Below are 22,463 nucleotides of genomic sequence, written 5' to 3'. Positions count from 1 at the left end.
ATTCCAAGATGAGGCTGACAAGGCAGCCGCCTTTTGAAAAGTTAGCATTTATTATGGCACAGAGAAGGAGAGCACTACCCTTGCACTGTTAACGCTACTATTATTGATGAATAATTTTTTCTGTGGGGGGCTCTCCTGGGCACTGCAGGATCTTTAGCAGCATCCCTGGCCTTGACCCACTAGATGCTAGTAGCACCTTTCTCCCAGTTGTGACAACTCCAAATTACCAAATGTCCCCTGGGCGCAACATTATCCTTGGTTGAGAACCACTGCTTTAGTCTAAGATCTTGCCGTAAGCAGTGAAATCCTCCTCCTGGCAGTGATACAAGTCTCAACTCATTGGCCAGAACTAGTCACCTGAACCCATCTCACCACAGGGAAGCCGGGAAGTGAATCCTACAAAGAGAAACATAGGGGAAAACAGAAATGTTTGGGAAACAGCACTAATGATTACCACAGATGGGGACAATAATAATATGTCATATGGACTGTTATGTGGATTAAATGAAACTTAGACATTTAAGTCAGTATGGACATCTAGGACAGTTTAGGCAAACTATATCCAAATCCAGCTATCCATCTGTTGTGGTAAATAAAGTTTTATTGGAACACAGACACGCCCATTTGTTTGCAATATTGTCTGTGGCTGTTTTCACACTACAGCAGGGGAGTTGTCTAGTTGCAACACAGACTGTAGGCCCCCAGAGCCTAAAATATTTAATACATGACCCTTTACAGGAAAAGTTTGCCAACTCCTGGTTTATAGAAACAAATTTATTTTGGAAGCGGGACTTTGGAGTAAACAGCAAAAATGGAAGATGATGCATAGTCCTGTGTCGATCTCTGTTTCTAAATTGTTAGTGTGTACTTAGCATTATGCACTTGTGCCTCTGTGATCCCCAGCTTGGGGCTGTGACAGGATTCACAAAGATCTGCATCTACTCTCTCTACTTGTATGATTCACAACTTGCAGCTACACCTTTAAGTTAAAAAAACAACTTTGTATTGATCTTTCTCATACATACAGAAAAGTTCACATGTCATAAGTCTACAGCCTCATGAGCTTTCACAGGCTGTGCTCACCCACAAGTGCCTTCCTGCTCCCTTGCAGACCTACTCACTGCTCTAGGGCACCCTGACTTCTAAGAGCAACAGTAGTCAACTTAAAAAAAATTTTTTTATCATGGACAGTTTTCAAACATGTACAGTGGTAGAGAAAATCATGAATGAACCCCATTGTATCTTTCAGCAGCTTCAAAAATTATTAGTATTTTGTCATTCATGTTTTATATACTCTCTCTCTCTCACTTCTCTCTCCAGATAGGTAGGTAGGTACATAGGTAGATAGATGGATGGGGAGAGGTAAAATATCTATTACCTATACATTATATAATAATATAGGATGTATTAGTATATGTTAATCTGTATAATATCAATTGGGTCCCCATTTTTGTAAGCTTTAACTTACCTTTTCTCATTTGTAGAGATAGGGATAATAATAGGACCTGCATAAATCTTCCTAGGGTTGTTAAAGATTAATTGATATCCATAAAGCTCTTAGAAAAGCAGGTAGTAAGTATTCAATAAATATTAACCATCTCCATCAAAATCAGCACCACCTGGCTATAAGAAACTAATTATCAAGATCATAACTGCCCTCCCTTCCTTTCTCTAGGTCTATGCTGTGGTGGTAATTGCATCTGTAGTAGGATTTTGTCTGCTGGTAATGCTGTTTCTGCTGAAGTTGGCAAGACACTCCAAGTTTGGCATGAAAGGTAAGAAGGGTTGTGTTTATTTTACTTCTTATGTGGAATCATTTTTGGCTTCTGACTAATGCTAATTACCACTAAAGAAGGAAGCAGCTAGATTTACGATGACTAGGGGTGAAGGCTGAAAAAATAGGAACAAGGCTATGATACTACAAATCAAGACAGAACAAAATCATGTTGATTATTCAGCACTACTCATTTTCCAATGACAGTTATCCCAGAAGACACAGAACTGGTTTCTTGAGTTTCAAGTGCCTAATAATGATATAAAAAAATAGTACCCGAGTTTTACTTTTGTTTCAGAAAGGCAGGCCAGGCTGGGTGGCAGTAGGCTAGTTATGGACACATGTATTTTGTGTAGAAAGGTCCTTTCTGTTGTACATTTGACTTCTAGAATTTCCATGGTGTGCTTTTTGTGTTGCTGCTGCTTTTTCAGATTCTCATCTTTTGAAATTTAAAGTGTTGGGAAGCAAAATAAGAACAGCCGTTGGAGGTACATTGATGCTTTGTGAATGAGTGGCTTTTTATTTTAGTGGAAAAGTTCCTAGTGCTCGATTAAAAATTAGGATCTCTGTTGCCTCTCAGTAGACCAGTGGTCTCTTTTAGAGGATTGAAAATTCATTTTGGGGGATGGGGGAAACGTATTTAAATGTTCTTGTGATATAAGTAGCCAAGAGTTTCAGTGATTAAAAAACATTTGCTCTGAAATTTAAGCGTATGTATTGACTCATATGTTGTCATTAAATTCTGCATGGTCTCTTATAAGTAGCCACTCGCTTGGGAAATCTGTGAGGAAGGTTTAGTGGTGTCTTTCTTAATTGTGTTGGGGAGACAGTCAGGTGGGCTTTCTTGATCTGTACAGTTCATTACAATTACCATTAATGTCACTTGCTTACTTGAAAGTGATCTTTAAGTAGCAATAAATTGTCCAATGTACACTGGGCTCTGGGGTGAATCAGATCCATTTCTGATGCTTTTTCCTCTGACTTTGTTGGTGCCCATGACCAAGATTCCCAAACCTGAAATGAATGAGGAGGAGCCATGGTAAATTAAGCCTTAAAAAAACACCTAAACCTTCTCCTGACTCCCTATTTGGCTTGTTGATCCTTGACATTTCTTTTGAAGGAGGAAAGACCTCTCATTCTCCAATTATGAATAAGGCTTGGGAGAGGGACTGTACTACAGTGATTTTAATTAATCCTATGGTGGTGGTTTGCAAACTTGACTTTGCCTCAGAAACTCATGGAGAGCTGGTGAAAACATAGATTTCTGGGCTACCCTGAGAGTTTCTGATTTAATAGGTCTGCGGTGGGCCTGGAAATGGGCATTTCTGATGGTTTCCAAGGGATGCTGCTTTTTCCCAAGCATTCTCAGAGAATCACCTTTCTGTGGGATAAACATGGGTTCCCAGGTCTCTTTCCAAGCATGACAAGATGTGGGAGAGGCATTTCAAACCAAACCCCCCTATGGCTTCAAAGACCTTTCTGGGTCCCCGTGTTCGGCTGGCGCCCAGGTCTGGCCTAGGCTTCTCCTCTCTATGTGTTAGCCGCCTCCCATGGGATTTTGTTCTCTTCATCCTGATCAGATGCTTTCTTTCCTTAGAGGCAGTTGGGGTGGATGTCCCCAAGCAGAGTGTTTACTGGACAGAGCCAGATTCTAGCTCTGTCACTTTCCTGTCTTGAGGGTTGACTTGGAAACTTTCATCTTGTGGGCTCTTCAGAGAAAGGGTATGTTCAGGTCCTACTGGGATCTCAGAAAGGCTTTGGGAACCCTAGGAGCAATATTTGGGAGTCACTCCCCACCCCCACTTTGTGTTAAGAAAACAACAAAAGAATGATCTGTAAATGTGAACTCACTCTCTGTAGTGCAGTGATGGAGGAGAATAAAATGCAGACGTTTTGTTTCAGAGAAGATTGTATTTCATATAGAGACTCTGTCACTAAGGCTGACAAAGTATTTTATTTAGATAATTTGGGGTGACCACTGATGAAGCACCTATATTTTCCGGGTATAACCTAAGGGTACCGTTAATGATTGGTGAGAAAGATTTTACTTAACCTGTCACAGATCCAGTAAATGACTTTCTTCAGGCAGTAACTACTAGAGCATATGTTTTACTCCCTTATTTTTAGACATAAATAAAATTATTTTTTAAATTTTGTCTCAGAGACTCAGGTTCTTGTTTAGAATAGCTTTTTTCTCTATTTTTAGCTACACATCTAACTGTGCCGTGGTTTGGACAAAATGGGCCTGAGTTGAGGTTCTTGTTTTATTGGTCAAATGCTGAGCTGTAATTTAGGGGATCTGGAAGAGAAGACAAGGCTCATGCAATGAAACTGCCTAAAAAGTGGTGTTTAACAATTAATGTAAGTTAAAAGGACCTCTTGTATAGCATAGGGGACTATATTCAGTATCTTGTAATAACCTATAATGGAAAAGAATCTGAAAAAGATATATATATATTCTGGTATGCGTATATATATATATATATATATACACACACACACACACACACACACACATATATACATATATAGATGTAAAATGGAATCACTTTGCTGTACACTTGAAACATCAACTATTCTTCAATCAACTATACTTCAATCAGCAAATTAATGTAACTTAATGTACTTTAAATGCTATTAGAGCTGTTGAAAAAACATACATTTTTAAAAGGGGAGAATGTGTAAAAAAACACTATTATACTTCCTGAAATAGCCAGAAAACATGTCACTTGTGATTTCTGAGTAATAATGGTATGAAATGTGCATATCCTTGGCCAGAACAAGTGCCTTGGTTCTGTGTAAGAGGCCAATGGCTGACGTGCAAATGAGCTATCCCAAATGTAATTCTTGCCCTCCTAAGCACCTTTGGGAAGATTCTACTGCCATGCATATTGCCTTGTCCTGGGGACAGATTGAGACTGAAGGAGGGCAGCCAGCCCACTCATAGGTGTTTCCAGCTTTTTGCATCCCCAGCATTGCGCACTTCAGCCGCCACTGTTTCAATCCATGGTAGCAGCGTTGGGATTATAGATTACGGTTTAATACTATTGATTCAACTGATTCGCAGGGTAACACAAACCAGAAATCTCTTAAAATCACACTGCAGCTGCATGCAGGGCAACTCAAGATTTATGGATCAACCCTAGAATCCAAACATCATTGATGGCATTGCTTTCCATGGGAAGGTGATCCCTAAATTCCAAATCAGGGAGTTAAACCTAGATCTTAGAATACAGCAGTGAGCTGTGCTGTGTTCTTTGGAGATGGGTCTATGTGACTGTAAGCTTCATAGGATTTTTTTGCATCTGTTCTGTCAGTTCACTATAACCAAATCCTGATGGTGCAATCTAGAACACAGAGGCCAGACTGTGAGCTCCAGAGTTCATATTGGTCTTGTTCATCATTACTTACCCAGTGCCAAGGCCAAAGTTGGCAGTTGATAAATATTAATTGATGGAATGAATGATCACAGAGAGTTTTCAACTCCATCCACTTCAGGTTGTTAATTGGAAAACAGTTAATATTTGGAGGGCAGCTTGTATATGGATGGTTAAAGAGAGATATTGGAGCTTTTCTAAGCTTCTAAACTTAAAAGAAATTATTCCAGATAAGTAATGGTCATAGACAGGAGGTCATTTTGTCCAGGTTTTGTCTTAGGATATGTGGGTTTTCACACAGTTTTAAACTGTTACTGTTGTTGAAGTTTGGAGGATTCATTTTGACTTTCCATTTTGCACATGAGCCTCTTCAGTTTCTGCCTCTCTCCCTCCAAATGTGTGGCCTCGTAATATGTGTCTTTGTCCAGCTTTGAGGCTGGCAGAAGTGCCAGATGGTGGCTCTCATCTTGGTGTTAACCTAGAAATTATGTTTCATTATCGTTTGATATGTTTTAAGCCTCTTGTTGCAAGTGTCCAATAGCCTACCAGCCCTGTTTCAATAAAGATGTCAGGAGGTAGAATTTATCCTATTCCATTTCTCCATGCTCATTTCTGTGCCTTAACACCATCCTTTTGGCTTTTGGTTGAATATCTAGTTATCATAATTGCAGAGTCCTGAATAAAGCTCCTCTGTTAGCGTTTGGCCATCTGTATAGGGATTATTCATATGCGTGTTTAGTATGGGTGCATGAACTATATAACACATCTATCTAAATCTATGCCTGTATCGATACCCTGTAGGTAAATGTATAATTTTATTCCTTTTCTTTGAAGAATGCCTGTGATTTATTTTAATTTTCACTGAAGTAGGGCTCAAGGACCTTTCCAGAGCAGCTCTATTGCCAAAGGAACAGGCAATCAAGCCTTTGAATGCTCTCATTTTTGTTGTAACCAAGTCTTATGTTTAGTTCTCACATTGCTTCCTGGCTCCCTTTCTTCGTTGAAAATGTAGAAGTGCACATAAAGAGGAAATGGAAGCATCTAGGGGCACAGGGGCTGCCAAGTCTTCTGAGAGTGATCCACATTGGGAGCCCCGCCTGATGGCATTGATAATGAACAGGGTTGGAAAAAAAAAAATAAGGGAATCAAAAGGGCGGAGGGGGATTGGCAGTCATCACACTGGTGAAGAATAGCTGTGACCATCAGCTTTCTGTTACTTGCGTTTCCTGATGGAAGTCCACATACGATATTTATTCTCTAAGTACCGATGCATCCATTGTCCTTCTGGAGTAAATATAAAAGTGACCTGAAGAGGTCCCGCAGGAGGAACTGGAATAGGAAGCCTTTTCTCTTATTCAGGGTTGATGGCCTGCAGATTTCCTCTGCAGCCTCCTGTCCTTGACATAAACCGCTCATATGTCTTCATTCCTGCTAATTGAGCAGTAGGCATTTCCAACTCATAATTGACCAAAAAACTACACTGCCTGAGAACACAGAGCCAGGTTTTAACTCCAGATTCAATGTCCCCAGTTTAAGTTTCTCCTCTTATATAAATGATCTTCTAAATGTCTTTCAACAGCAACCAAAAATTTGGTTCTTCAAAAATAGTCATAAACATAGTGAGACCAAAGCTAAAGAGGTTGAAGGTTAAAGCCTTTTATATGAGCTGAAAATAATTCTGGAAAATTTAGGAGGTTGACTTTAGCAGATATTTGTATCAACTTTTAAAAGAGGGAAAAATGTGACTGAAAGCCAGAAACACAGTTATAGAAACTTCTGTAAGGACAGGCTGTTTTCCATATGATCCTTCCCCCTCAACCATTTTTTTAAAAAGACAAATAACAGTTAAGTATTATAACAGTAACATATGAATGCGTTCTCATTTTTCAAAATTTCAAGCACTTTAGAAATACATAGAGCTAAAAGGGGAAGTTCCTCTTCATCTTCCTTTCCCACTACCATTTCCACTCCTAGGGATAACCTTCTTTAACCATCCCCAGTGCATATATTATGTCAATAATAAGATATATAGCTTCATTCATTATGTAGATAATCAAATATATTCATTTTTGTTTGCATAAAGACATTATAATACCAATCTTGTTCTGCATCTTTTTAAAGGTAACTGTTTGCCTTGTAGATCTTTCTGAATCAATTCTTTTCTGAATTCTATTCCATAATATTTCTGAGTACTCTGGTGTCAGGCTACCTCGGTCTGAATCCTGGCTCCGCCTGTTACAAGTATGTGACTTTGAGCAAATTTCTCATCCTCTCTTGCCCCAGTATTTCCATCTGTAATGGGGCAATAACTGTACCCACCTCAGAAGCTTGTTGTAAGATAAACGGAGTTCATGTATGTGAAGCACTTTGGAAAGTTACTGGCATTTAGTAAATAAAAATAATACCTTACTTATAAAGACAGACATTTGGAAATGGATTGCTGAGAGAAAAGGTTTGTATATTTTAAATGTTGATTTTAAATGTTGATAGATTACCTTGCAGGAATGCTTTATCAATTTACACTCCCACCAACCGTAGATGAGGGCATCGTTTTGTTTATGCTTTCACCCATATCAGATATTATCAAACTTTTTTAGTTTTGCCAATTCACTTACAGTGTTATTCTGATTACTAATAAGGTTAAGCATTTTTGTCATGTGAAGAATAGAAGGAAATGTTTATTTTTATTTGTTGACTTACATTATAAATTATATGTACTAATCTTTTATTGGTTATATACATTGCTCATATTTTCTTCTAATCTTTTGACTTTTTAAAATAGTGTCTTTCGGCAAACAGGAAGATTTACTTTTTTTATAGAAGGAAACCTGTCCATCTTTTTTGTCTAAGTTTTTCATTTTGCTGAGGAAGTCTTCCCATCCCTGAGGTTGTAAACACACATTTTAATATTTTTTCACTAGTTTTACTTTGTGTTTTTTTTACATGCTCTTTAATCTCTTTGAAATTCTTTTTTATTTTTAACTTGACGTGAAATACTCTCTCTTTCAGATATATATGTAATAAAGATATTTGCCTGACATTTTCAGAGAGACCAACAGTACTATTTTAACTTTCTGGAATCAGAAAGTCATTAAAAAAGAAATTTTGAAGAGTTTAGTGATTAACTTTTTTTTTTAAGTAAGTAATAGGCTTTGTTTGTTCTCTTATTTTATTCTTGCAAAAGAGTATCAGAGAATATAGGGGTTTTTTTTTTTTTTTTTTAACTGCCCTTCCCGGCTTCAGTATATTTTAGCATTCTCTTAATAGAGAACAAAATTTGTCAATAACAATCAAGTCCTTGGAAATTTCATAAAAGACATTCAGTTGAAAGAGTTTATTGAGTAATTTGACAAAGTGGAAATTAATCAAAAGAAGAGTTAACCCAAGTGTGCTTTTCTTGTCCTTTGGAGATGTTATATAAACCTTTACCCTTATATTCGTGAGGTGAAGATCTACTTTCTGAAGTCTCTTCGTGTTGGGTCACCATCTGGGTTATGCCTGTGTGAGGGCAGAACATGCATATTCTTTGCAGCATATTGAAAATGGGCCCAGAACTTTCAGGAACTGGCTCGATCAGGCAAAACAGGAAGCAGAAGCAGCAGCGTTTTTCCCATTAGCTTTCGGAGTACACTGACCTCGAACTTTTAAAATTCCCTCTCTTATGTGGGTATCCCATAAGCCCAGTGTGATTCATGGGAGAACCCAGGTTTGCCTGTAATGTAGAAAGTGCAGCTGTATTGTTTAGGGACTTGCCACGCTACTAGTTTCACGAAAAGGTAAAGGGTCCCTTAAGAAATTAGATTTTGTACTTAAAATCAGAACTTGCCACCCCCTCTTTGGTCCTCCATAAATCCTGTGGTGAACTCACTTTGACCTCCTTACACAGATCATCACGCACTTTAAAAAAGACTTCCCAAACTGTAAAGTCTGCTACTCTTCTTCTTCTTTTCACCCTTCATTTCTCTTTTTTTACCTTTCATTTTTTCCCTGCCATGTTGTCTTTCCACATCTCTGTGCATCCTCATTTTACATTCTTCCCTCCCTATTTTGGATTTCTTCCTCCTCATTCCTAGCATCTGATTTTGGTGGACCAGCTTTTCAGAATTTGTGAAGAAGACAGATAATAACTTGGCTTAAATTGTAACATATGCTCTGACTTTATCCTACTTTATTTTGGGCAAGAGTACTGAATGACTCGGGGAATAAATTTAGCTCTAAATCAGTGGAACTGTCACGTGGTAATTCAGAAGACAGCCTGTTTGAACACTGCACATCCTTCATGTTTGTAAGTTGTTAACTCTTAAGTCTTCAAACCTACGAGTGTATAGAAATATAATATTGGAGACTTATGAATCAGACAAGTTTGGGTTCAAATCTCATGTCTCCCACCTGCTAACTATAATTTTAGGCAAAATTTAAAACTCTGTAAATCGTAGATTCCTCTCTGGTAGATGCAATAATACCCATCTCTTAAGTGATTATAAGAATTAAATCAGTGCTTAGTTTCATGCCTGGCTCGTTGAACTAATTCTCTGAGGCAGTTATTGTTCAGATTTAGGTTTTAGTAATATATCACTAAGGAAAAGAGTATGGGGAGAGTCCTGTCTGAATTTATACTGATTCAGAATTGCAGAAAAATGTCCCAAATGCATACAGTGTATATTTAAGGTTTATTAGTTGAATTTATAGAAAAAAATTGTAATTTTAATGTGTTATATTTTATGGGTATGTATTATGAATATAAAGTTGCTGAATCACATGCTTATTTTAAGCCTTTGAGACCTTAAAGATACGGTGTGCGAATAATTGCAAATTCTTAACTTTATTGTCCTTTGAACAATTCATCTGTTTGAATTGTTTTGGGGTTTATGAAGACTCTGTTTTATCTGTTGATTGATTTGGTATGTAGACTTTTGTAGGGAAGGGGCAGAAAGAGCAGGCAGGGGTGGGATGGGGAAGAGAGACCCTCCCTCTTCCCTCAATAGCATCAGCTTAAGTCTAGAAACATGAGCTCATGGAGCCTTCTGTTCTGATGTGCTTCCTTTTTGCAAGGGGGGATTGCAAATGCTAAAATAATTTAACAAAAATAGGCTTTAATTTTTGATATACAGTAAGTCCCCTGCATACGAATGAGTTCCGTTCCAAGAGCACGTTCGTAAGTCCAATTTGTTTGTAAGTGCTACAAAGTTAACCTAGGTACCCAACAAACACAATTAGCTAGATAGTACTCGACTGTAATAGGTTTATAATACTTTTCACACAAATAATACATACAAAACAAACAAAAAATAAAGAAAACATTTTTAATCATACAGTAACTGAAAAGTACAGTACAACTGCTGGCATACAGAGGCTGGAATCGAGTGAACAGGCTAGAAGGGTTACTGACTGGAGGAGGGAGAGGAGGTGGGAGTTGGTAGAGCTGAAGGATCGTCAGCAATAGGAGACGGAGGGCAAGCTGCAGTTTCACTCACCTGACGTTGATGGAACGCACGTTCACATCTTTGAAAGTTCTCAACTTGAAGGTTTGTGTGTAGGGGACTTACTGTATTTACAGCTTCCCTGAATGGGTCATCCAGGACATCCACCTTACACAGAAACAATGTTAGCTCTTTGTATATAAAATAAAAAGTTAAAAACTTCCAAAAAGAAAAAGATGAAAAGAGCGTTCTGGAGAAAATAAATTCTTCCTTATGCAATTGATTGTCACTTGTGTTATTATAATCACAGACCAAGATGCTCCATTTCCAGAGAAGCCAAGGCTTTTGGCAGGCAAGTGGTGGTGGAAGATCTTTGTTTTTATCAAGACATCAACACAAATAGAATTACATTGGCTTGTTCTGTGATCACCTAGGAGCTTTAGTGGTCTGAGGACAGACAGAATGAGAGAGAGAGTGTGTGGTCCATTCTAACTCACCAAGTCTTCAGTAAGAGATTAATATCCTGAGTTGAAGGCAGAGATGTCATCTCAGCCCTAACTGTATCAGTGGAAGGAAGGAAGGGGACTCAAGTTCAGGGTGGGAGTGGAGTGGGAGGGGAGAATGTTGGGAATGAGGTGGTATTCCTACTTACAATCATGGTTGTCATCTTTAGTAGTTCCGGCAAGACTTGAGTAGAGTCAGCCGAGATTTTCCCGCACTTACTTCCTGGATCATCTGTAAAAGAAAATTGTGTAAAGACCAGAATTAGCAGTATGGGACCAAAAGACATCTGAGGGTCTCCTCGAGCTTTAATATCTACCATCCTGTAACATAGCCATTCAAAACAATGACACACTCACTAAAAGAGTCTGCCATGCATTTCTGATGATGTCCTTTATTATTATGGCGTGTAATGATACAGTCTTTTTTTTCTTCACTGTGAAACCACAATCTATTATTAACATATGAAATATTGTGTCTATATGGTCAGTGCTAAATAATCCTGGATATGTTTTCAAATTTATGGTCATCTTAAGAAAATATTGCCTCTCAGTTATAAACAGAAGATATTTCTTATTTAGTTACATTTCCAGTAATTCTGTTTACTATTAATTTGCATGTAGCATATATCCTGGCAGGGGTACCTTTGACATCCCAGCTCCAGAAAAGAGAGGCAACCCTGCCTAGCTCTCTTTTCCTGGAATGGTGTGGGTTTTTCAAGAAGCAGATCAACGGCTGATCTGCTTTTTTGAGTCAGACTTCACAGCATGGCTTTTTAATTTTATTTGAATAAATTTTTATTTATTCATATTTAAAAGCCACACACATTCCATAGGCCGTAAATAACTGCTGTGTTACATTCCATGTAGCTATGAGTGTGGACAACTGCAAGATCATTTCAGATGTATATTTATATGCATAATGTATCCCTCACACTATATCTTGGTTCTCCTGTGATGCTATGGCAGTGGGTGAAGGAATATTAAAATGTCTAGGAGAGGATGGAGAATGGGGCAGGCACTTATCTCAGACACAGACTGTAAGATATGTGACTTTATTTTTCTATATATGAATTAAATGTCTTATTTTTTGCCCTTTTTGCACTATGTAGTGGAAATCTAACCTCCTACCATTCTGTGTAATCTTAAAAATTATGGGCAATCACAGAACGTTTCATGTTTGTCCCATCAGGTCCGGTTCTCTCACTCTCATCTTCATTTCCTCAGGTGGAGTGTGGGTTTAGGAATGCTGAAGTGCCACTGCACAGAAGGGGACATTGTGTGGCCACTGGTGGTCATTTCTCCATGTTGGTGGCCGCTGTGTTGTCCCACTTGTCCTCGGCTACCAGTTGGTGTAGTTCTCAGCTGTACATCCTGTGTTCCTAGCCAGAGTCCGCCACTTTCACATACCTCTCTGTAAGGGTGTCAGTGAAGCTTTGGGGACACAGGAAATGCTGGAAGACTGGCCCAGGCTCTCTCTGGAGAGAGAGACCAGAAATGGTCTCTCACTTCTGCCATTATAGGCTTGAGATTGTCTTCTTGGCCGCCTTTTCAGGTCCACCCCCACCAAAAGGGGTTCCTCTTTTCTTGAATCTCCAAACTTGACTAGAGGTTCTCTGGTTCCCCAGTCCCCATATTTCACTAGGGGGCAGGTTACACACTTCCTCCTTCCTGTCTCTAACTTATTTATCTCCCCTCTGCCTCTTGCTGCTTCCCATGGGGACAGAGGAATATGACAAGCAGTTTTTCGTGATTTCTTCTTCCAAATAATTTTTTCATACATATGAATCTTGTGTTTCTCCAACTTTTTATTATGAGATTTTCAATATGGAGGAAAGTTGAAAGACTATTCCATCTGTATACTCAATACCTGCATTCAACCTCTGTTTAACATTTTGCTGTCTGATTACGAGTTGCCCATATCATGTCACTTAACTTCTAAACTCTCTGGCACATTTCTCCTAAAAGCACAATGCCAACACCGTTATCACTGTACCCGAGAAAGTTAAAACAACTCTGTAATAGCAGATAATACTTAGTCCAGCTTCAGATTTCCCCAGTTGTTCAACTTGCCTTTAATAGCTATTTATATTTCAAACCGAGATCTACTCAAAGTTCACCACACTGTATTTGCTCATTGTCTTTCCTTGGCCTTTTTCAGTCTGGATTGCTACCTCCATTTTCTCCCCCTCTGGACATTGACTTTTTGAAGAGACCCGTCAGCTGTTCTGTAGAATGTCCTTCATTCTGGTGGTGTTCAGTAGTTTCCTTGTGGGATTCTTGAACTTGTCGTTTATTCCCATATTTCCTGTGAACTGGAACTTACTTCTAAAGGCTTGATTAGATGCCAGTGAAACGTTTTTGGGAAGACTATAGCAGAGGTGCTGAGCGCTTCACAGTATACCACAGTTAGAAACACGTGTCACCTTGATACACTGTTACTGTAAGTTTGACCACTTTTTAAAAATGGTGGCACCAAAAATGTCAATAGGGACCTTTCTTTGTAAATACAAGTTTCCCTTTGCAGTTGGTAGGTAATTTGTAGAATTATAATTGGACATCTAGCAGATATCTTTGTTTCCCCAAAACTTGAACATAATAGGCTTAGTACCCAGTTCTGATCCTTTCCTGAAAAAATTATTTTATTTCTGAGGGTTGCAGAGGGTTGTTTTTCTAATTCAATCATTCCTTCTACATACTAGCTTCTGCTTAAGAAAAAAGGAAAAAACAAAAAAAGAGCATCCTGGTCTTGACCAAGAATTTCCACTTCTTAATTTTAGTTCTGCCTGGATCCTGGATAACCCTTTCTTGAGGCCATGGAGGTTTGGTATCCAGCTGCCTACACTAGGAGGGTCATGGGGTTACAGAAAAGATTTATGACCACAGTATTACTGTATCCAAAATATTATTTTATTTTATAAAATATTTACTTTGTGCCTCTCAAAGTCATCAAGCTTTGTGGAAATTCTTCTATCTTTCCTTTTCATGATGATTAAACATTAAGTAGATATAATAAACCTAATTGCTTTAGGATTCTTTCCTGCAACTTTGTGGTTGTTGGTAGAGTCAAAGACAGTGAGAGCTGCCAGTGAGTTTAGGAATCATCCCAAGTCCTTATTACAGAGATGAGGACATTGGGGCCCAGAGAGCTTAAGTGTCTTGCCTAAGGTTACACAGCTGGTTTGTGGCAGATATAGGGCTGGGAGCCAGGCCTCATGACTCCAGTTTTACTGTTTTATGCTGTGAGACTAAGAAACATTATAAGAATAAACGAATTTTATTTCCATGTCAAATTCACTGCTTTTTATGTACTGCCATTGGATGTCACTAGTACGTGTTGCCACTGGTATGTGTTGCTGTTGGATGATACTGTATTTCTCAAAGCTGGGGATGTATATCCTCAGTGGTAGCAAGATGGTTTGAAGGGATATTTGGGGCTAACACCTTTAATATTGATAGTTCTATATTTAGTATTTATTAGAAAAAATATACCTGGCACATCATACCCTTGGTTTCACGATATTATTGTTTAGGATAAAGCTTAAGCTTAAAAAATATGAAATATAGAAAAATATTAAACAAATAATTCTGATTTCAATTTTAAAATGATTATTTGAGTAGGACTGTTCTAAGGCACTGGAAATTTAATACTGAACAGAACAAAGTTTCTGCCTCATGGAGCTTAAACTCTAGTTGAGGGGAGAGACAGAAGAACAGAGAAAGATATCTAGATGTAATCTATAGGTAATCTCAAATGCTATGAATAAAGTGAAAAGGTAAGAGGAGGATAGTGAGAGTTTTGTTATTTGTAAATAGTTAAAAATGGCCTTTAGTAGTTTGATAGGGATTGCATTGAATCTGTAGATTGCTTTGGGTAGTATAGTCATTTCCACAATGTTGATTCTTCCAATCCAAGAACATGGTATATCTCTCCGTCTGTTTGTATCATCTTTAATTTCTTTCATCAGTGCCTTATAGTTTTCTGCATACAGGTCTTTTGTTTCCTTAGGTAGGTTTATTCCTCGGTATTTTATTCTTTTTGTTGCAATGGTAAATGGGAGTGTTTCCTTAATTTCTCTTTCAGATTTTTCATCATTAGTGTATAGGAATGCCAGAGATTTCTGTGCATTAATTTTGTATCCTGCTACTTTACCACATTCATTGATTAGCTCTCGTAGTTTTCTGGTAGCATCTTTAGGATTCTCTGTGTATAGTATCATGTCATCTGCAAACAGTGACAGTTTTACTTCTTCTTTTCCGATTTGGATTCCTTTTATTTCTTTTTCTTCTCTGATTGCTGTGGCTAAAACTTCCAAAACTGTATTGAATAATAGTGGTGAGAGTGGGCAGCCTTGTCTTGTTCCTGATCTTAGTGGAAATGGTTTCAGTTTTTCACCCTTGAGAATAATGTTGGCTGTATAAAATAGATAGCTAGTGGGAAGCAGCTACATAGCACAGGGAGATCAGCTCGGTGCTTTGTGACCACCTAGAGGGGTGGGATAGGGAGGGTGGGAGGGAGACGCAAGAGGGAGGAGATATGGGGATATATGTATACGTATAGCTGATTCACTTTGTTATACAGCAGAAACTAACACACCTTTATAAAGCAATTATACTCCAATAAAGATGTTAAAAAAAAAAAAGACCTGTCTGATCAGATGACATTTGAGCCAAGAGTCCAAGGCAGCAAGGGAGTGAGCATGCTGATACCTGAGGGAACAGCATTCTAGGCAGAGGGAACAGCACAAGCAAGGGGTGGAGGCTGGGGGGAGCTCTGTGTGTTGAAAGAACTGCACAGGCCAGTGTGGCTGGAGCAGAGTGGGGTTGGGGTGGGGGGAGCAGTAATTGGGACCAGAGAGGAGACGGAAATGCACAGGGAGTTGTAGGCCTTAAGAAGGCTTTTCCCTGAGTGAGAGCTAATGTACAGAAGGTACTTAGATGAGGCCTAAGTTGTGAAAGTGTTTGTGAAGAATTTAAACGTGGATGACACTGAGGTATTAATGTACTGAGTCTAATTACAGTCTAATTAGAGTCTAATAACAAAAGATGACTGGGGGAAAGGGTATTTCTTGGAGGTAAGAGTGAGAAGTTCATGATACAAGGGTGTGGAGAAAATTCCTTGTCAGGCTTAAGATCACGACCATGATTCCCACCTGTTCCCAATCCGCAACATTCATACACATATACCCACACATACACACATTCAACACACACTCTGAAATGATGGTTTGTAGAGTTTTTTGTTATCAGCATTACCCAGCATTATATACGCATAGGATACTGTGATTGTTAGTTTTCACAAGACCATGGCCACTTTTCACTTGAGAGCAGAAAGGCGTAGGACCCAGGCTTTGAGTTATCTTATAATTTTTCTTATCTTCACTCTGATTGCTTTTATGCAACCCAGTTCACTCCAAGGGCTGGGTCATTATACTGTAGTTAATTTCATGGCTGATATAATTTGAGTAAATTCTCTCTTTTTGAGATCTCAATTGCCATTGGGAGAAAAGCACCAACTGTTCGAAAACTCAAATGATGCATTTTCACAGTGAGCAAAGACATTGTGGAGATTCTTCTGTTTTTTCTTATCATGATGATTAAATGTTAAGTAGAACCCATGTTCTCTGCATGGTGTTTCTTATTTTTGGCTTGAAACCCAGGGCTAGAACTTAAGGTTGGGCTGCATTTTTTGAAGCTGTGCATTTTCAGAGAGGAGGAAACACTTGATTTTCCTGCTTCTTATCCTCCCAACAAGTTACTGATAACACTTTGCCATCTTGTGGTGTCGATAAGTCTTCTTTCTTGAATCACCAAGGGAGGTGGGCTTGGTACAGTGTAATTATTCTATGGCCAGTTCTCCAGATCTCCTTAAATGTATTTTTCTATCTCTATGCTTCACCCTCTTCTTATTCTCTTTCTTTGGGAAGTACCTGACCATCACCTTTGGGGACATTCTTTCCTCTTCTTTTCTCCAAACCACTGTCCCTCTCCTCTGGCTGGGGTGGTCTAGAGCAGAATCCTCTGCATCCTTCCCCCATAAGATCTGTGCATTGGGTTCTTCCCAAGTCTTCATAATTGTCATGTAGATCTTCCTCCTTATCAAGTGCCTAGTGATATGTATTTATTCTACCCATCACCTAATATGCTAATGGATTAGCAAATTCAAAGAAACAAACTCAGATATTACCAGCAAAAAAGCATATTTGAAAAGATACATCTGCCATGGACAGACTTGCATAATGAGAACCTAAAATGGAAAACAATGGCCACGGTTTTGGATAATCCCGTTCTTTGGTACGGATTCTTGGACAGCATTAATTTTAGTTGGACTTCTGAGTTTTCCCTCTGTTCAGCATCTTATACTACACATCATATTCTTATCAGTTACAAACCTTTTCCATCACAAAGCAATACATGGGAAAGCAGAGAGCTATAATCAGACTCTGAATTCTCAGAATTCAAATATGCCGAGAGTGGGGGACACCACGTCTTAGTAGATTCATCCTATTGTTTTAGCACCAACTTTAGCAGATGTTTCACCTTGAAAGGATAGCTCATTGCAGATATCTTGTAACAGTAGTAAAGGTTGACAATTTTGTTTGAAGAAGACAGTCATTTTTATGCTCTATCCTTTCCCCTCCTCCCACCCTCCCCACACCCATAGGTGTGTCTGCTGAACTCCTGAGGTGTTCTGAGAGTCCAGAAGTAGAACACAGCCCCTGCCCTTTGGTGGAAGCCATTGTGGGTACTGGCTATTTATTTATAATTGGAACTTATTAGGTGCAAAAACTTGAAGTGCCCGTTAATCATCAGTGTTATCTGTCTGTTGGGCTCCTCAGAAATTCTCTATGAATTTTATTTTAATGTATCTATTGACATAATTGCCTTAAGTATGAATTGCTAAATTATAAAGCCTATTGGAAATTTTGAAAAGGGGGTGTATGGAACCATTTATGACCCTAAAAAATTAATTACATGTGTTATTTAAAAATATTGTAATATTTCATGTTTTTGTAGTCATTTATAATAAGATATTAGTTAATCCTCAGGTGACCTTGTGATCCAGTCTACCTATCCAATTGTCTGTCTCCATTGAGCCCTTATTACCTGAAGTCTTAAAGTCCCCTTACCCTTTCTACAGATAAGGTCGTGAAGGTATAAGAAATTATATTTTTACATTATAAGAACTTATTTGAATGAAGCAGTCTTGAATCTGTGTAATATAGATCTTTCTTAACCAGATGCATAGATTACACAGCTCAATTTAAATAGCATCCCAGGCTCCCTAGCTACATGAATGGTTAAATGAGTATGCATGTGTGAAAGAGCCCAGGAGTTGCTGCTGCCAGTTTTTTCTTGGTAGTTGAGGAGTTGCCCACTGCCCTTTCTCCATCGTTTCTGTCTGAACAGCGTCTGTGCCCTCTATTAGTGACTGGCACAACTTTCTTCAGTAGAAAACCATAACCGTATAGGTTGAAGAGCTGATTTTTTGATGCCTCAGGGCAAACCTTCAAAATTGAATTTCATACTCCTAGGAAATATTTACTTCAAACTTAGCTTTGTACATTACCAAAGAAAAATGAATGTATTTGCAGTGAACTGTACATTATTTGGTGATCACCCAACTCCAATGAGCAGAAGGCAGAGTCAGCACAGATGTGGGTCCATGAAATTCTCTTGATTAATGTTGCACACGTTGTCTGTGCTCTGTCCAGCTGCCCTCAAACTCCTCTCACCGGTCCTGTGCACTTTCCCTGGTTTCTGTGTACAATTGCTCCTATGGGCTAGCACCTGAGACCTTCTTCAAAGGGCTAGCCTTGAACTAGTGGGCCTCCTACCCCAGCCCAGGGCACACACACGTGCGCGCGCGCGCACACACACACACACACACACACACACATGCACAGCTGGAAGTGGCTGGGAGTTCAGTACCCTCCTCTCTCTTCCCTCAACCCCTCCTTTGCTGATGTCTGACTGGTTTAGGAGCAGAAAGCTCACTCCCTTGCTTTTAGGCTGGGCCAACTCCACTGGGTAATTTACAAGTTCTCTGTAGGATCTGTGGTGTAATTTACACTCCAGAGCTTCCAGCAGGATCCAGCTGGAGGCTGAGACTTCACCTGAAATTGCAGCCTTGCTTGGATTCCCTTCCTCTGTCTCCTGCTTCCCCCTCTCTTGGGAACCCTCCTTTAATAAATCACTTTCCATGAACACTGCTCTCTGGGCATACTTCTGAGCAACTGACCTAAGACAGCATTTTCTGTAGGAGCTCTAAGAAATTGAATATGTTATGTGATGCTTTTTATCAACATATTTAAATCTATTTAAAATCTCTTGTTTGCTAATTTGGGCTACAATCTGCAAGTGGGTGATCTTAAAATTTAATTAAAGTTTTAAGTGAGGTATAGATTATAGTTACCATTTATTGAGGGGAACCACTGTGTGCCACTTTACTGACACATTTTCTTTGATTTTCATAGTAATCTTGCATTTTAAGGATGAGTTAATTGAAGTCCAGAGACGTTTATTAATGTGCCCAAGCCACAGAGCTAATAATTGGCAGAACCACAATTCAAACCCAAATCTTTCTGCTTTTAATGATTTAGCTTTTTCAACTGCTGCCCTGCTGACTCTGTTGCCTTGTTGGAGTATAAAATGTCTATTTCTATATGCTATCAAAGAGGTATTCCAACATCAAAGTTCATGACTTACTAAAATTGGAGGAGACTGTCTCTTTATTAAGTGATAACAAAATGCATTACCAAACACCAAACTTAATTTCCCAGAATGAGAGTGATTGAAAATTATATCTAATAAGTGCTTGAATCAACTCACATCAATTTGTTGTATACAGAAAGTTCTCTGTCCAGTTTACGACAGAATCTAGGGTGGTTCATAGGAAAAAAATTACAGAGAAGGTGGAAAACAGGACAGGGCACCAGGAATGCACTTCGGGGGCAGAGGATGGAGGTTTCTCTTTTGGCTCTCCTTCTGGGGTGGCCACGCTCGGTCCTGTGACTGTATTGCACCAGGATGCTGTTTAGAAAATGACTTCCCCAGGCCTCTAAGTGGAGCATAGTGTTCTGAAAGCCCTAACTCATCTCACAGGAGTTATCAGTCTGTTCCACTGATAAGGAAAGGATCTTTAAGAAAGATCCTTAAAGAAAAAAAATGAAGAGGTAATGGCAATGATGGCATGGTCATCGAGATGGACATCCATCAAGCATCTGTGTTGTGAATTATTCATTGCTGACACAAACCCTACACATGTAAAAAATTTCAGCAAGAATACACAAAAGCCATATCAGAAACTTTTAAATTTTCTGTAAGGTGATGTCAGCACTTGTTACAGACTGTAGCTGCTCTCTCTTTCTCAAGCGCCCTCCTCTACCCCTTTGCCTGATTATTTCTTACTTATCTTTTAAAGATGAAGCTTAGGCATGACCTCCTCCAGGAAGCTTTCTCTGATACCTCACGATGGACAAAATCCTTTTTTTGTGGATTTGTATTTGTACCATGAGCAATCATCCAGAAGAATGCTTATCCCATCATATTGAAAGAGTATGCTTACTTGTTAGTCCTCCCATTAACCTAAAAGCTCTCAAGGTCACCAATTTTGTTTTATTATCCCTCTGTCCCTAGTACTTGGTATGGTGCAAGTCAGAGTTAACAGTCAGTAAATGTGTTTTGAATTGAACTATAAGGAACGCAGAAAGCGCCATATCTTTTTGGTATACATGATATGTTCTTGCAAATTGTTTTAAAGCCATCCGAGTGACTTGGGCAGAGAGATATTGAAGAATTAGAAGGCAGTGGAAACACTAGGTCAGGCTTTTAGGGCAAGAGGATCCGGAAGAGAGAGGAATGTGGGTTGTGTCCAGTAGGCTGGGAGAAGTTTGGTAGGCAGATGCCATCTGAGGGCTACTTGGGGTCTTGATTTAAGAGGTGAGAATTATGATAGAGGACAATGAGGAAAAGAACATCCTTTGAAATGGTAAAGGATGAAATGAAATTTGCATTTGAGGCCAGATAGGGTAGCAGAAGGAGCATGGACTCAGGTTTGACGCTAAGTCCTGCTGGGTTCTTTTCTGGTGGCTTAACCTCTCTGAATTTCTTTTTCTTTCTTTTTAATCTGTAAAATGAACATACCAGCACCAATTTCATAGAGGAATCTTGATTTATTCTAAAGATTAATAAGATAGTGCTCAGCAGATATTAAGTGTTCCCTGAAGTTCCATAAAGTTCACCTCAGATCCTTCCCAGTGGTTTCCTGTCAACGGTTCAAAGGCGATTAGTTGGGAGGGATAGTGATGGGAGAACAGAAAGTGTGTAACAGTGGACATGCATCCATTTATTTGTTCTTCCATTAAACATCTTACTGAGGGTGTACAATGTACCAGGCACAGGGAATAAATATGTGTACATCACTGTTTGTCTTCAAGAAGTTTGTAGTCTAGAGGAAGAGTGACATCTAAGAAGGTGACATGGCAGTAGGTACTCTAAATAGCCCCACACAGGAGGGGACTAATTTATTCTGTTTAGAGAAATCAGAGAGCACTTCACAAGGTTGTCAGCTCTCAAGTGGAGTCCGAAAGGATGAGTAGGAGGTCACACGTGGATGAATTGGAGCAGGCATCTGTCAGGCATGGAGGTCTGTATCGGGGTAGTTTGGCTGGTGCTGGAGTGGAAGATACAAGAGGGCAATGGCAGGAGATGAGGATGGAAAGATGGACAAGGACCAAAATGCAAAAGGCCTCCCTGCATGCCGTGGAGTTTAGATTTAGTCCTGAGGTCACAGCGGAGCCACTGAATTTAGGGATTGATGAGGAAGTCGTTGAGAGGCAGGGTTAGAAAATCTCAATGTGAAGAGTGATCTTGTTTATGTTGATTTCTTGGCTCCTGCCACGACTTTTTACTTTTTTCCTTGATTTGCTATTAAATTTGGAAGTGATTAATAAAGCTGTTCATTTGAGTTATAACAACATTACTAATTTAAAAAAATTTCTGTTTTCATGGTCTTCATATTGATGGACTAAAGTGGTCATGATTATTAAATAAATAATGTGGGATTTGTTCATTTCTTCAGCAAGTACTTAAGGAGAGCCTGCTCTGGGCCAGCCTGTGATAGACCCTGAGGACATAGAGAGAGGGAGATGACATTAGATTGATAAATGTATAGGGCGTGGGAAAAACACAGTTGTGAGTGGAAGAGGTGAGGAGAGTCCTGTCTTAAGGAAGTGATCTCTCTACCTGACTGCTGTGGGATGGGGGAATCCGGGGGTCCTTATTCAGCAAATTTGAAATGTTGTTTTTCCATTGCTGACCTTAAGTTTTTTGGAATCCAGTAGATAATAGAGACTGTCTCTCAATCAGTCACTCACTCAAAATGGCAGCA

The 22,463-nt window shown here is 39.1% G+C and overlaps 1 protein-coding gene across 7 annotated transcripts in view; it reads left to right on the top strand.

Annotated features, from left to right (window-relative positions):
- The window catches only part of NTRK2 (neurotrophic receptor tyrosine kinase 2), a 388,046-nt gene that overhangs the window by 98,239 nt on the left and 267,344 nt on the right, over nucleotides 1–22,463 (top strand). For all 7 annotated transcript variants that reach the window (XM_065879081.1, XM_065879080.1, XM_065879079.1 and 4 more), the window contains one exon: nucleotides 1,676–1,775. In XM_065879081.1, the coding sequence (XP_065735153.1) occupies nucleotides 1,676–1,775 (100 nt within the window). The remainder of the gene's footprint in view (nucleotides 1–1,675; nucleotides 1,776–22,463) is intronic.

This window comes from Phocoena phocoena, chromosome 6 (genome assembly GCF_963924675.1).
Source record: "Phocoena phocoena chromosome 6, mPhoPho1.1, whole genome shotgun sequence".
In the NCBI taxonomy this organism is placed as follows: domain Eukaryota; kingdom Metazoa; phylum Chordata; class Mammalia; order Artiodactyla; family Phocoenidae; genus Phocoena; species Phocoena phocoena.
Note: the sequence above shows the minus strand (reverse complement) of the source record. Positions and strands in the feature narration are given on the sequence as shown.